The sequence below is a fragment of the Schistocerca americana genome, chromosome 2 (genome assembly GCF_021461395.2).
Source record: "Schistocerca americana isolate TAMUIC-IGC-003095 chromosome 2, iqSchAmer2.1, whole genome shotgun sequence".
In the NCBI taxonomy this organism is placed as follows: Eukaryota; Metazoa; Arthropoda; class Insecta; order Orthoptera; family Acrididae; genus Schistocerca; species Schistocerca americana.
Window position 1 is genome coordinate 703,274,960 of NC_060120.1, and position 16,914 is coordinate 703,291,873.

General features: G+C 40.6%; 1 protein-coding gene across 1 annotated transcript in view; it reads left to right on the forward strand.

Annotated features, from left to right (window-relative positions):
- The window catches only part of LOC124594358 (esterase FE4-like), a 158,286-nt gene that overhangs the window by 40,364 nt on the left and 101,008 nt on the right, over positions 1-16,914 (forward strand). The window contains exon 8 of the mRNA XM_047132726.1: positions 14,666-14,847. Within this exon, the coding sequence (XP_046988682.1) occupies positions 14,666-14,847 (182 nt within the window). The remainder of the gene's footprint in view (positions 1-14,665; positions 14,848-16,914) is intronic.

The following is a 16,914-nucleotide window of genomic DNA, read 5'->3' on the forward strand; positions in this document are numbered from 1 at the left end:
TAGATCTAATTGTTCGAATCTGTCTGTCACTGTTTGAATATTTACTGTGTGTGTATCTGTTTTTGATTTAAGATCAGAAATTTCATCCCGTAATTCCGCGTTCAACTGTTCTATGGTATTAATTTTGTCGGACACTGTAGTAATATTATTGTCTACATACGTCTTCGCTTTCGCGAACATTTTACGTTTGTCCTCTTGTCTTTGTGCAGTGATTGTTTCCATAACCTGACGTTTGACTTTATTTTGATCCTGAATAAATTTGCGGAAACGCGTATCACTGTTCTGTATGTGCTGATTAAAGCGCTCGTTAATCTGAGTGTTCTGCTGTTCGAATTTCGCGTCTATCTTTGCGTCCATTGTGCGCGAAAGTTCTACCGTCATTGCTTTAAACTCGTCCCGTAATTGTGTAGCTTTTTCAGAGCATTGTTTAGCGACTCCGCTAATTTCGTCTCTGAGTGTTTCTGTTGCGGCTGTTTGCATTTCCCTTAATTCTTGCGCAACAGACTTAATTTCTTCGCTATTTTTTTGTGAACAAGCCTCAATTTCCGTGCGCAACTGTTCCTTAGTGTCATGACACTGCGCGGCAACGGCTCTAATTTGTTCACTAAGCTGTCTGGAATTGTCGTCTAATTTATCATTTAAGTGTTGTTTGAGATTTTCATTATCTTGCTTGACCTGTTCACTAAGTTTGTCTTGTTTTTTGTCATTATTGTCAAGTTTTTCATTTAAGTGTTCGTTATCTTCCCTAATTTCATTAAGTTGTTTACTCATTTGTCGCAACAATGCCATAATTGGATTCGACTCAAAGTCAGCATTTCTATTCTCTGTGCTATTTAATGGTGGATCTGAAATTGTCTTGTTTTGCGTGACCATTTGGTCATTCTGTAATTTACAGAAAGGTTTATCAGTCGGATGTACACTGTCAGACATTATTTCGGAATTAAATAGATCCATCGTACTTTGAGTATCCTGTTCATTTTCATTAGACAAATTTGTCTGTACATTACTTGAGTTTTCCGAGTCGGGTGTGTTAAGCTGGGCAGCGCTCATTACAATAGAGCGTTCTGTGTCATCAATTGTCGTCAAATTAACAGAAGAGACAATTGAGTTCGTTTGTTCATCATTAAGATAAAAGTCATCATTATTGGTTGGAATGCACTGATTGTTAGTGAACGCAGGATTGTCATCATTACACTGCGTGTCACAATTACTGTCGGTCACGCTGTTTAAGTCGGTAATTTCATTCAAAATACCTCGCGATATACTATTCACAGTCTTTCGCGGCATTTTTACAATAGTCACAATTTTGCACAAAACAATAAGCACAAATGCAAAAACAACACACAAATACAATAAAGCAACAAATTGCTGTTGACCTGTAGAAAGAAAGTCACAATATTATTAAAAGCGTTGCGCTAAATCCTAATTATATCTAAGCAAATAAGAGCAGATATCTGACTGTCGCTCAAAAGACTCTCAACGAAATACGATCCTGGACTGGGTGTCGCCAAGTGTAACCTCCCCACCGAAATTTAAAAGAAATGAAATGACAATATTATATAGTAATGGGAGCCGAGTGTAACCTCCCCACAAAAATTTGAAAGAAAGAAACTTGACAATATTTAATTATGAATGCTAATGGACATTACGCTAAGCGTAACCTGCCCACAATGAAATGTACCGACAATGGCAACAAAAATGTGAAATTCGCAATCTGACTCAAATATAAATTCTTCACCAAAAAAATTAAAGTCCATTCAGTGACAAGAAAATTCAATTAAACCGAAATATCGGTCTTTGGCCCTGTGTAAAACAATCAGAATTAAAGTCTTACCTCAGAATAAATGGATGTCACATTTCTGCTCTTGTTGTTGCGCACCGCTTGGAGGAACTGCATTGCAAATAATAATATTCTCTTTTTTTGTGATTTTAGTGAAATTTTTCTTCAAAAGAAGTGGAATGAAATGGGAAGTGCAACGAAATCTTTAGTTCAATAAAAAATTAAATTTTTGAAAAAATGCTTTTGAAATAAAAATTATTATTGGGGGACTTGTTGGAGAATAATTACAATAAATAAATTTTTACATTATCTAATGATTATATTAATTAATGGTATACCTTATTCACCATCTTGACCAATGTTGCCGACCGCCTACATCACACAACCGCACTGGGCTGCTACTACTGACCGACCGCTCTGCATGACGACTATTAGCGTACTGCACGCGACGACTACTGACAGAGTACTCTCTCAACTAGACAGAGCTACAGACTCGCAACGACTGACTGACTGACTGAGAACCGCTCGCAACACTCGCGCGGTCAAGCGCATACTCTCTGGTCACAGATGCTACAATGCCTCGCCATCGCTGCTATGTTACATACGTGTTTCAAGCTGAAAGTGTTAAACCCAAATGTCATTCGCAGTAACAAACTAGCTCATCAAACCAACTGAATTATTGTTTTAATGATCCCAGTATTGAAAAGCAATGTGTTCCGTGTTTAATTATGGTCATTTTTTGAGTACGTGGTACCACATCTACCTGATAGAAATCACTCTTCATTTTCCCTGTAAATTACACCTGTTTTATTTTTCCTGATTTGACCAAGCATCAGCTACTTGCTACACCTTTAAACGCTATTCTTCCATTACTGAACCGGGTGGTTATTCGATGGCTCGGTCTGTGGTTACTCTCCTATTGCTGGAGAATATGAACTCAGTAGTAGCAATGAGGGAGGGTAAAGACTGATGGAGTTATGCAGGAAACTTAAACTTTAAATTGCGAATACACTGTTCAAAGATCACAAGAGAAGGAGATATACCTGGAAAGGGCCTGTAAACACAGGAAAATACCAGCTGGATTACATCACGATCAGACCGAGATTCCAAAATCAGGCACTAGATTGTGAGGTGTACCCTAAAGCAGAAATAAACTTAGTTGACAATTTGCTAATGATGAAGAACATGCTGAAGTTAAAGACAAACGTCAGAAAAATAAACGTGCTACGAAGTGAGACACTAAAGTACTGAAGAATGATAACGGACGTCTCAATTTATAGATACTGAGATAATGACTACCACAGTAGGTACTTAGAGAAAAATGCATGTCTATGAAAAGGGCAATCACAGAAGAATAGCAGACATGTGACGTTTTCAAGATGGCGAAAAATTTTAATGGGGTGGGATATTTAAAAATGGCGATGTCGGGAAATCATTTTATCAACCATTAAAAATCTTCGGTCAATCACAGCACTTAAAAATGCCAAGATGCCAATGGTGTGAAATTTTTTTAACATGCATTACAATGAAATAACCAGTTACCACTTATACAATGCTAAAAGTATCAGAACTCTCTGTAGGAAACCTGCACTACTACTTGCACTTTTCAAGATGAAGTGGTCGCCATCTCGGATTGTGATGCCAGTGGTATCGCATACTTCAACATCGCATTCAAGTGCGAAATGCTCCATAAAACCTATAGACATACTAGTCGTGCAACACTGTTTCTTGAAATAGCTGTGTAGACACATTTGTTCCACAGAGCCAGTTTACAACTTACTTACATTATCAAACGACGATAAAATCACTTATTCCTCCACCATCTACGAACCAGCACTAGTATTTTCCCCTTTATCCCTGTATTGTCAATCTATTCTATGTAGTAGTATGAATGTCTGCTTTATGAAATGTATTTATTTCAAAGGAAAGCTTGAAAATATCTTTGCAACGGCTAAATAAACAAAGAAGTTGATAAATAAAGAGAATCCGAGATAGCTGAAAGTATATTATTCATAAAGAGAAATTAACAGAAATTACAGCACATTATAGTTTACATAACGTGACGCCTCTCATCTTCGAATGCAGCAGATACCTGACATAAGTATAACTTTAAAGTGTATTGTTGCACATGAAATAACTGAAAATGAAAGTTTTCTGTGACAGGATAGCGAGAGTTTGTTCCAATGTGTGTGGGTACCAAGTGCCGAGCCGGAACACGATGGAGCGTTTCTGACCGAACAGCCTTGGAAACTTGTGTCTGAGGGACGCTACAATCTGGTACCTTTCATGGCTGGCGACACGGATCTGGAGCGTGTTGCACACACACAGCGTAAGTGAATTAAAATTTTCTCGTTCTTTTCTAGACATACGCATGAATACTGTAGTGAACCCTGTGTGTCAGTTACATTATCAGGAGCTCTATGAAATGTAAAAGTCCTTACACCAGTCACCAAGCGTCAATGACTAATGCAAACAACGACAGATAGTTACATTGATCCAAAAGCACGACTTTCTTCTTTCTTCAACCAGTCTTCTGGCTGGTCTCATCAGCCCGCCACGTCTCCGCTTCCCATCTTTCTCTCAGAGAAGCACTTACATCCGAGGTCCTTCCTTATTTGTTCATTTGTTGTATATAAACCAGTCGCTGTCTTTCTCTCCAGCCTTACCCAACACATCTCCCTCAAGTTCCATGGAAGCTTTTCCTTAATATCTTAGCACATCACCTATCACCATTTCCATTATGCTTGTCGATATTTTCCGTAAGCTCCTCTTCTGCGAAGAACCTCATTTCTTGTCTTATGATTGATCCCAATATTCAACATCCTTCTATAGCACCGCATCTCAAACGCTTCGATTATCTGCTTTCCCAGGGATCCCACAGTCTGTTATTCCCTTCCAAACAATACTGTGCTCCCGACATAACGTAGGCATTTTTTCCTTAAATTCAGGTCGATGTTTGACATTAGTACAATTTTTTTAGGCAGAAATTCCCTCCTTGCCGGTGCTAATCCACATTTTAAGTCCACCTTGCATCGTACGTAATGCGTTATTATACAGGGTGATTCAAAAAGAATACCACAACTTTAGGAATTTAAAACTCTGCAACGACAAGAGGCAGAGCTAAGCACTATCTGTCGGCGAATTAAGGGAGCTATACAGTTTCATTTAGTTGTACATTTGATCGCTTGAGGCGCTGTTGACTAGGCGTCAGCGTCAGTTGATGCTAAGATGGCGACCCCTCAACAGAAAGCTTTTTGTGTTATTGAGTACGGCAGAAGTGAATCGACGACAGTTGTTCAGCGTGCACTTCGAACGATGTATGGTGTTAAACCTCCTGATAGGTGGTGTATTAAACGTTGGTATAAACAGTTTACAGAGAATGGGTGTTTGTGCAAAGAGAAAAGTTCTGGACGGCCGAGAACGAGTGATGAAAATGCAGCACGCATCCAGCAAGCATTTGTTCGCAGCCCAGGAAAATCGACTCGCAGAGCTAGCAGAGAGCTGCAAATTCCACAATCAACTGTATGGAGAGTCCTACGAAAAAGGTTAGTTATGAAACCTGAACGTCAACTACCCGAGGCGATGGATCGGCCGCCAGGCAGCTCGTGACAGAGCACTTCATCACTGGCATCCAAGAAGCCCTGATCTTACCCCCTGCGATTTTTTCTTATGGGGGTATGTTAAGGATATGGTGTTTCGGCCACCTCTCCCAGCCACCATTGATGATTTGAAACGAGAAATAACAGCAGTTATCCAAACTGTTACGCCTGATACGCTACAGAGTGTGGAACGAGTTGGAGTATCGGGTTGATATTGCTCGAGTGTCTGGAGGGGGCCATATTGAACATATCTGAACTTGTTTTTGAGTGAAAAAAACCTTTTTAAATACTCTTTGTAATGATGTATAACAGAAGGTTATATTATGTTTCTTTCATTAAATACACATTTTTAAAGTTGTGGTATTCTTTTTGAATCACCCTGTACTTCTAAAGTAGTAGAATTATTTCGCTTCGTTTGCGTTACCGTCCTCAAATTTAATGTTGAGTTCATAGCTAATCTCATTTCTGGTACTCTTCATTAGACCTTCGTCGGTTTACTCTCAATACATAGCGAATTGCCTTTAGACGACACTTCATTCCATTCAACACTTCCGCAATTCCTCCTGAATTTCACCGAGGGTAGCAATAACATTAGCGAACGTTATCACTGATTTCCTGGATTTTAATCCTACTTATGAACGTTTCTTCCATTTACATCATTGCTTCTTCCCTGTATGGATCGAAAAATGTGCGTAAACGACTGCTTCTGTGTCTTACTTCGTTTTTGAACCGATCACTTACTTCTTGGTCTTCCATATTGCTTCCTTTTGATTTTTGTGCATATTGTATATTACCCGTCTTTCGATATAGCTTAAAAACATTTTCCCGAGAATTTCGAATCTCTTTCACCACTCTTCATTGTCTAAAGCTTTTAATCGGTCGACAAATCCTGTGAAGGTATCTTGATTTCTCTTTAGTCTTGCTTCAATCATCGAGCGCGGAATCAGAACTCTCTCTCTCTCTCTCTCTCTCTCTCCTCTCTCTCTCTCTCTCTCTCTCTCTCTGGTACCTTTGGCTTTTCTAAACCCAAACTGTTCGTCATCTAACAGATTCTCATTTTTTCCACTTTTTGTAAATTATTCTTGTCAACAACTTGGATGCGTGAGATGTTAAGCTGATTTAGCGATAGTTATCACACTTACAAACCTCTGCTATCGTCGGGATTGTATGACGTTTCTCCGAAAGTCAGACTCATAGATTCTACAAACCAATTTGAACGTCGTTTGGTTACGATTTACCCCAAGGATTAAAAATTCCAGAGGAATCTCGTCTGTAACTTCTATATTACTTGAGCGTAAATCATCCACATCTCTGTAGGATTCTAATCAATACTGGATGGCCTATATCTTCCATATCGACTCACATTTCACATACCATGTGTGCTAAGTAAAATACCAATGTAACAAGGAGCTATACCATTTTGTGTACAGAAACAGCAGCAATATGATAAAATGGAAATTATTTTTGTTGTTATACATAGAAATCTAACTACAGCTTACAACATGTAAGGGGCGATCAAAAAGCTTCCGCTTAGGGGCGTTGCTGCAGCGTGTAGCGTGACTCCGAAGCGGATATGTAAGCACCGACCTGTAGGAAAGGGGTTGGTGTGGCGCTCTTGTCTTTCCGATTAGCGTTCCGTAAATCCGGATCGTGGGCGATGCAGACGTTATTACCATGTGCAACCAAACAGAACCATCCTGTCGTTATTCTTTTCTTTGCTGCCGAGGAACAAACACCGGTAACATTATCGGAGAAAGAAGAATGAGAATGGGGGAGCATGTCAATCGTAAGCGACCGGTGTGGAATGATGTGCTAAGTTCCTTGCCGGTCGCGATTCGACACAAGACGCCGACCGATCTGCGAGGCCAACCTCATTCAACTGGTGTCTCCTTCACTGAGGCGCCTCGCCACGGTTCGCACGGCTCTCCCCGCCGGAGGTTCGAGTCCTCCCTCGGGCATGGGTGTGTGTGTTTTCCAGTGGCGTAGCGTGATTGTAAAGGTTGGGGAGACTCTACAGTTATTATAGGGAGACAAAATAGTACAATAAACAATAATTTAAACAAATGAAACAAAATGCATCAAATAAAACAACATCAACAACAACAACAACAACTACTACTACTACTACTAGCACTACCTAGGCCACAAATAATAGTAATAATAATAATAACTAACTTGTTCAAGAAAGGATGACAAATATGTAGATCTCCAGCAGCAAGAGAAGAAGCACTTATATTTTCTTGTACACAAGTGCAATGCGCCTGTCTTTTCTTTACACGAATAAGTCTATAACTCGGTCTACAAAGATCTGATCACTGGATAGCTCTCCAGGTAGTGTCTTTTCTATTGCTAACGTGCTCAAACACGTCAGCCGGGTGTTGGACATTGAATTCCTTAAATAATTTTTCACTCGTTTAAGAGTACTCATGCATCGTTCTATGCTTGCTATAATTGCGGGTAGGGTCAAACCAAAAGCAGGAACTTCGTTGATTCTTCATAAACAGAGTTTAAATCATTGTTGACAATGTACTTTAAGAGGATTCTTGGAGATAAGAGTTTTTTCTCATCAGCGTATATGTTACACAATTCATCCTCAAGTTGTTCTTGTTCGCAAAAAGGATATTGTTCTAATAACTGAAGCAGTTTCAACTTTGGGAATTCTTTTTGATAGTTTGGGAAACACTTTTCGTTCAGAAGTTCAACAAACTGAATTTGGGATAAAGTCTTTAAATCTTCTTTCCATCTGAACACTTTGCAAATCTATTATCTCGTAAGTTAATGCCCTGAGAGGAGTCTTTTGACTGTCACATGATAAGTTGCCATTCAAACACAAGTTGCATTAAATGCATTCATCAACGAATGTTTCCGTTCTTAATTGTCATAAGTTTCTCAAAACAGTTCTTATTTCGTCGTGGCAAGCAATTATACTGACAGATTTTGACTGAAGAACATTAAAGGGATGATCGACATAAACAAATCACCCTCGGTAGAAGCAAAGCAAGTACACAAACGTAGCATCATCCATTCGTCGTTTCACTCCCGCAGCACAGCTCAAAGATTCTGGGTCCCATTGAGAGTCTGTATCATCAGTTATGTAATTAAAAGCACCATATAACTCTGAGAAATGACTAGATATCGTTGAAACTGCCCTGGAACGAAAGTTTCAGCGAGTGTTGCTCGCGTATGGCAGCTTAAATCCTTTCTCAGTTAGCAACACAGTTCGTTTTGATGGTTTGCTGAAAAACGAATGGAATTAGTACTATCACTTGCAAACATGCGTACTTGTCATATGATTTTGGAGGCATGTAACAGTATCAAAATCAGGTGGTGTGCGTAACAATGAATAAACAGCGCATGCAGACAGAACTGCTTCACCAATGTTGTAGTCCTCTTTCTCTGCCCTCCATTACTGAAGCGCCATCATCTGATTGACTAACCACTTTTCCTTCCACATTCCATTCTTTCAATACTGCATGAATAATTTTTGACAAACCTTCAGCAGTTTTATCTCCAGAAACATCGTAAAATCCAACGAATCTTTCCTCAATTTTGTCTGCAATACAGTGCCGGAATATTATCATCGTTTGACTCTTGCATGACGTGTCTAATGTTTCATCAGCTTGAATCGAAATGAAATTGCAGTTCTGAATTTCAGATTTTATTTCCTCATTAACTGCCAAAGTTATCATTTCTATTACATCATTCTGTATATCTGGAGAAGTTCCTTTAAAGGTTGAAGATGATGACAGATGGTCTCGGATTAACTGCTCTCCTTGAGCTAGTAAATCCCACAAATCCAGATAGTTACCGTAGTTGCTGGAGGATTAGTCTTCTCGATGGCCGCGAAAGGCTAGTTCTTGTTTACAAAGAAATACAATTGCGTGAATAAGACGAGCCAATACTCTCCTGTTGGATACAACGTTCATTTTATGTCGTTGCCGTCAGACGAGCGGCTTCAGAAAGGGCGTGCTCAATTCTGCTTTTGCCCAATAACTGAAATGATTCTTTGTTCTGCAGGTGAAGTTTTGATATCTGATGCCTTTGTGCTTTCCTGTCAAAGTTCTTTATTGTAAAAATGCCCTCACTGCACCATTCCTTTTCACCACCGAACAGAAGACATATACGACAATATGATCTGTTATTAACTGCATTCGCAGTCAGCCAAGTGTACTTTTCGTACCAGGCTGTCTGAAAAGTGCGTTTTTGTTTGGCTTCACTTAAAACTACACTGAGTATAGGAATAGGTCGTTTGTCCTTCAATTCCCACTTTTTTCGTTCGTTAATGTAGAAAAAGGCATTTTTAATAAAAATTCTATAAGGTGTTCAGTTGCTGGCTCACTCATGTTGGCGACACAACGAAAATATGCGCTAAAATCACACAAGAATGACTATGAACAAAAACCGCGCGACTGTTCACTTCCGTGCAGCATAGAAGCGGCAGAAACTAGTCTCGACACCTGCTAGCAAGTGCAGCGCACCGGCCTTCGTGGTAGAGGGAAAGTGGAGGGGAGCCGAGAATGCCACTAAAGCGCGCAGGCGCACACAGCCAGGTAAGGGAAGGGAGGCAGAGACTGGGAGCAGTCGAGTCTGAAGCAGGCAAATACACGAATACTCTGGGTGCGGCGTGAGCTACAAAACTGATGTCTTCGCACATTTAGAGCTCTTAGTAGAAAGTTATTTATATTTTGTTATGAATTACTATTGCATCTTTTTTAAGCAGGAATACAGGGGAGACAGTCTCAAAGTCTCCCCTCACGCTACGCCACTGGTGTTTTCCTTAGCTTAAGTTAGTTTATGTTGGAAATTTGTGGTAATTCCTATAAGACCAAACTGCTGAGGTCATCGGTCCCTAGGCTTACACAGTATTTAATCTAACTTTAACTTACGCTAATGACAACAGACACACCCATGTCCAAGGTGGTACTCTAACCTCCGACGGGGGCAGCCAAGCGAACCGTGGCAAGGCGCCCCAGACCGCATGACTACCCCGCGCGGCTAGTTTTGCAGTGATGGCGAACCGTCCGGCAAAATTGCGACAGGGGGTGCTGTTGCTTCTTGACAACGCACGTCCCCTTATCGCACATGTAATGAATAAGTTACGCCAACTCAAGGGCCAGGCACTGGCCACCCGCCCTGTAGTCCTGAGCTTTCGCCATGCGATTACCACACTTTCTGTCCCTTAAAAAGTGCCTTGAAGGGTCGACGGTGCTTGCTGGACGGGGATGTGCAGCAAGCAATTACGGACTTCTTGCAGAGCAGGACATTGTGTTTTACCTAACGAGTATGTTCCACCTGCTGCATCGGTGGTGTGATTTCCTCAGTGCACTCAGTTATTTTGCTTGATTGGCATACCAATTCTGCACCCTGAGTCTGCCGAACGTAAACTTTTTATCGACCCTTATAATACAAAGCTGAACATATTCAGTGAGCCAAATAACATACACACTGGACATTAGAACACTAAATACGTGTAGTGTGGTATGACGATTTTGTATGACGATGCGAGACATCGAGTGCAGTGATGTTGTTTAACCCACAGTATGTGGGGTGTTCAGTTGACGCCAGGGATGGTTCTATGAGGTTTTAAGAGTGTTTTTCTAGCATGACAGGCTCATTTATTTAGGATGTCGTATGCATGATCCCGATTACTTGCTGATGCACCTTCTTTTTCATCTAAATGAGATGCTTGCTTTGGCCGCCCACATCTTCTAAGATGTCGCCAGCAATGTTCACAAGGCTGTAAATAAAAGATCCTGGTTTTACGAACTCTCGCATCCTATCGTACCTCGCCTGGCCCGTTCTCAATTCAATAGGAACTATCCTGATATATCAAAATTCCCACAGACTGGTAGTTCTGTCAGATCTCACCCTCTGTGAATGGCCTCAGGTACAGGAGGCATACCTGAAGAAACTTGTACGGTGTTAATCTGGTATGTTCTAGAGATGACTAACTTTTTCTCAGATTGCCAGCACCCATGAAATCTTCGGCGTGAAGAGCAGAAGAAAATATTTACATAAATTAATCCTCAACGCAAAGTCGATTTATCTCAATATGTTTGTTCCATCGTTCGCGATTCCTTTGATTAGACGGCAAATTGCCCTTGACCTGAGATGGCTGGTACATGTTTGATCTGTCGTCAGACATCAGTGGCACAAGTTCTTCAGCTTACGTTTAAACATATCCATCAACGATTACGGAGTCCCTTTCCTCGAGCGTTTTTCATCTGGAGTCAACAAACGCAGCAGGAATTGTAGAACACTTGAATCAAGATATTATACAGGGTCTTCCGAAACTATTCGTTCAAACTGATACCAGAGGTAGAGAACATCAAAACAAATATATTTAGTCGTGGTACATGTGGTCCCTGACGGCAGTTTCTAATGGTTCAAAAGGCTCTAAGCACTATGGGAATTAACATCTGAGGTCATCAGTTTCCTAGACTTAGAACTACTTAAACCTAACTAACCTAATGACATCATACACATCCATGCGTGGGGCAGGATTCGAACCTTCGACCGTAGCAGCAGAGCGGTTCCAGACTGAAGCGCCTAGAACCGCTCGGCCACAGCGGCCGGCAGAAGTTTCTAATGCTAGGGACTGTTTACGCAGAAGGTAGTTTAGCATGCGAATTACAGAAGAGACATTCCCACGAAATGCTCGAATGAGCGACCATTGGCCTCTATGCACGCAGTATATGGCCGGACCATTGACTGTCTTGTCCATTCGATGATTCCTGGCACGTCCGCAATCGCACTAGCAGTGACGGCAGTTCTAGCAACAAGGTCTTCTGTTTCCACAACGGTTTTGCATCAGATGCTTGATAAGACCCAGTGGAAGAATTCCAGACACTGAGGTGACCTGAGTGGCCACGCCACAGGGCCACCTCGGCCGACCCATAGATTCCCGAAGGTCGCTCTCAGATGATTCCTCACAGCAGTACTGGAATTAGAACCAATAGTTTCAGAACACCCTGTAAATATATTCTTATGAGATACATTACAACTCTTTCACATAACTTATTGCGATAGTCTTCCGCCAGCATATCATGAATTTTATCGTTCTGTGAGTTTTCGGTGTTGCAGCCGAATTACATTTGCATCTTGCCACAATATTCTGGCTGGCTACCGTTCAGTCGTCTTCAGGTGAGTTTTACACTGGAAGATGGCTACATGGTTGTTAGCCGAAATGCTGTGACAGTATGTTGAGGTCATCACACTACAAGCCCAAAACATAAAGGAGTAGCAGTTACGCCAGGAATTCTTCAAGAATTACATGAAGTTATCGTTACTTTCTCCAGGAGAAACATCAACAACGTATCCGGAACGTGTTAAGCTCACAGTATCCATACGCTCACGTTTGAAATCGTTTATCGAGAGATTCTTTGTCTGATGTATTATATCACACTCTGCGTGGACGTAGATAGACTGATAATATAAGTGTTGATAATCAAAATCTTATGAGCGCACGATCGTCACGTTCATCTATTTCTACCATCTTGACAACAGACAATTACGCGTTTCAAGTGTTCGGAAATCTGAATACAACCGTTGAAGGAATCGTTCATATGAACAATTACGTCGCCTAACAAGAGGTTCCACTACTTCACAGAGATCATTCATTTATTAGCCCAATGTCGTTAGTTTCAGGTACGATGCGTCAGCAAGACTGGTGATTGCTGATACAATGTGCACATTCGAAGTACAGAATTAGAACAGAGTGCTACTGTTCCGTATTATACGATCGCGAATTACACCAAAGAGATTCACAGCAGTTACGTGTTTGCAGGGCTTCTGTCCAGAACGTTAATGTGAAAAGGGAACCTTAAGCGAGGGCGTATGTCAATAATGAATCTGGTAGGCTTGGAAATTTAACTCAGCGCGAGCCGCAACTCTATATACCGTACTACAGGATTCTGTTCTTTTAGTCGTTTTGTGGCCCAGAAGACACTAATAAATTTGCCATTTTGGTCGAAGTACTATATAGGACGCCTTCCTCGGTACATGGTGTGATAGACTATTTTGGAGAGGTAAATATCTCGAAATACGTAGATGTATAGATAATACTATGCAAATATTATTGTGTGGAAGACACATGTGTACTGTAATACAGCAAGCGTTAATCTGAACAAAGTACCCGTAGCGTAACACTTATTCTGTGGCGGGATATTTAATGAGATGCAGCGGCAATGGAAATGACTAATTTTGAACTGAAATACGTTTTGAATAAATTTCTCGCTGTAGCTGACTCCCCATGTGTTACTGTTTTCTGGTCCTGTCCTTGTGAAGTCATGCACAGAGATCGCTGTTGGATAGCAGTATGTTGGGTGAAGCGTGACCATATGAAAATGCAATACAGTGCAGCTAAATGGTACAAGAATAAACGATCTTCATATTTAACGCATATCGGACTGCAGGTTTTAAATTAGGTACTTTAACTAAATAAGTGGTAGTACGTGGATAGCGCGCAAACATCACATAACCGAAGTATCGTACGCTTCACAGCGGAATGAAATAGCTGAAACATGTAATGCATCTATGCAGGTAATTAGTGATACATGACTGGTATATGTAATGGATAATAACTCACTGTATGTCAAAGTAAGATTATTATCAGTTAGCTTCAGATTGCTAATATGGACGTCTTACTTTTAAGAAAAAGGTGAGTCCTAAGTAGTTCAAATAAACTAGTTGGTTTTATATAGAAGATGAATGAAAATATTGAGTATTATGAAGAAACATTTCTGGTGGCGATGTAGTGATATCACTACATCGAGATCAGAAACGTTTCTTTATAAAACTCAATTTAATAGATGAGGGTCCATATGCTACAGTGCCCAATCCATGACATATTAAAAATGAAGCACGCTCATTTGGAATTAAACATTTTCGGTACCTTTATCATATTTGAATGTTAATTCACGACGAAGATGATGGTATAAACCAATGTGAGTACTCTACAAAAACTTTACGAGTACCTGAAACCTGTTGTATCTTCTCATTGTTATCCTGCTTACTACAATGCAAGTCAATGAGATGCAATAGATACACAGTCGAACATTGGCTGTAGGTCCATAAATAGTGGATAATAGAGATTACTGGTAATGTCTAATTTTCCCTTAAATAATGAAGTGTTCAACAAGGACAAAATAATTAAAACTCATTATTAAAAGTGAATCTATTGTACTGATGGTACCCATAATATCCATCATTTGAATTTTAGTAATTTACATTACTATCTGGATTATTTGGATTATTTTCTAAAATGTTCACTATTTTCTGACGACAGCTGGAGGACAATTATCAACAGAAGCAGCAATAAAGAATCTCAACGACAACTTCGATGAAATAGTGGGGAACGATCTACGACTTCCGACAAAGGAGGAACAACAGGAAGGTGCTGAATCAATTAAAAAATGGTACTACAACGGCAGCGACATCACGCTGAAGGACAACTACACCACCGCTCTGGTACGTAACGACCGCGTCAGTTTCTCGAATCAGGGTTCCATTTCCAAGTACTGGCGATTCCAGAGTACCCTCTTTCTTCACAGAAATATTCGTGGCGTGAATGTCCTTTTTACTTGTTTAACTAAACATGGAAACATCAGGACCATTCATTACCAATACTTTTCCGATATCTATATTCTGAAAATCAGTACCAAGTGTGTGACCGAGGCGACGTTCTATTGATCCATACATTACACCCTTTTGAGTCATGGATCGAGAGTGGAGGCAGCGACTGCCTGTACTCCTCAGTATTGACCACTATTATTCTAATTTTGTCTTCATGATCACCATAGCATCGGTATACACAAACCTAACATCCGATTCTAAGATTTGTCTCAATATATTTCTGTGTCATTTACTGCGTATTTTCCGAGTGTGACAACTACAATATTTCAGACTTCTGCTACACTTTCTCGCTTATGAAACAAGGACCTGATGACTGAGAACTTTTAACATTGCAGCGTGTCAGCAATAGTGAATAATTCAATGATTATAAAGAATCCGCCTTGATTGAAAATAGAAACAGGATGTTGACCTAGGTTTCGGCGCGGTTACCACGCCTTCTTCACCACCTGATGATTCACGCCGCATTTCTTTGTTCAAACTCGGTATCTCTGATATGGGTTCCATACGCTTTAGCTGTATCCTAGTATGAACCACACAAATCTCTTGTATGCAGACTCTTTCGTATACAAACAGGTACCATAAAGTCGTAACCTGTTCTTTACTTAACTTCCAAGTGAGCCCTGAATATTCCCTATGAATATACACTACACCACTCTTGTGTTTGTATAGCTGGCTCTACATGTGACACTAATCGTGCAGTCAAAAGCTATTCAATTTATAGCACACTAAGTTTTATTTCGGCCACATTCTCACTAAACAAGAATACAGAAAAACGGTTTTACAGGTCGTCCTGAGGAACAAATTGAGGACAGGAAACCATCTGCGGAAGCATAGAAGGTGTAGAGGCAAGGACGTGCCGCTATACCACCATTCAGCAGCAAATGAGTATTTCTGCGCTGACAGACTCCGTATGGAACTTAGCGCAATGAGCGCCACAACTTCCAGGGTGTTAGATCGCGTGGAACAGATCCCGCTAGTAATTAAATGGCCACTGAGAGAAAATCACAAAAATCGTAAGATAGAATATTATTGTACCGGAAAGTATTCCCCGACGTGTTTCTAAGCGATTTTGAGATTGCTATGGTGTAAAATAAATTATAAAATCAAAAAACATAAAACAAATATTGAAATTACTTTTTTGATTCTGCAAAACTAGATGTGACTTCGCTAGTAGTATTGGACATTTACAACCCATTTGAAACTGCCCTGATAAAGATTCCCTCTCGCAAAGAATCCCTTGAGTGTGAGGTAGCAAAACAATCTTTAGTGAAGGTCATTTGTGTGGGGTCTTGCCCACTCGTTGCCTAAAGCGTGCGTGAAGGACGTTGCGTTCTCGGAATGCTATACAACAGTTCAAACAAGTAACATTAGTAATTTTATTTATAGAAGGCAAATTGACAATACTTAACATTAATCACAGCAAATGTCGCTAGCTAGAGGCGACATGAAAACAGTAAAGTTCTTGCTATACACAAAGTCCAAGTAGGCACTTGATGCGGATCACGACAATCTGATAGCGTAGCACTAATGCCCGTTGCAGACTGGGCCGATTTGAGCGGCCGACGCTAGCAGGAGCGCGTTTATATTCACTTCTTCCACGTTTCGCTCTTAGCGCGGCGCGGTTCAATTCCGCGCATTACTGGCCGACGTTTCCTCAGCGCCTTTTCTGTCTTGCGCTCCGCATCTTCGTTCCAGCGCTTGTGGCTACGTCACAATTTGAAAGTGGCGTGTTAACATTTATGACAGAAAAAATATTGGCTGCTAGTGATTCACCACGTGCATCAGGAGCGCGACGGAAAACGAGTTCCGGGAGGAGCAAAGATCAATCATCTATGGGATCTCTGCATTACACTTCACAAAACAGCCATGTACAGCATTCCAGAAATGTTCAAAAGTAGCTGT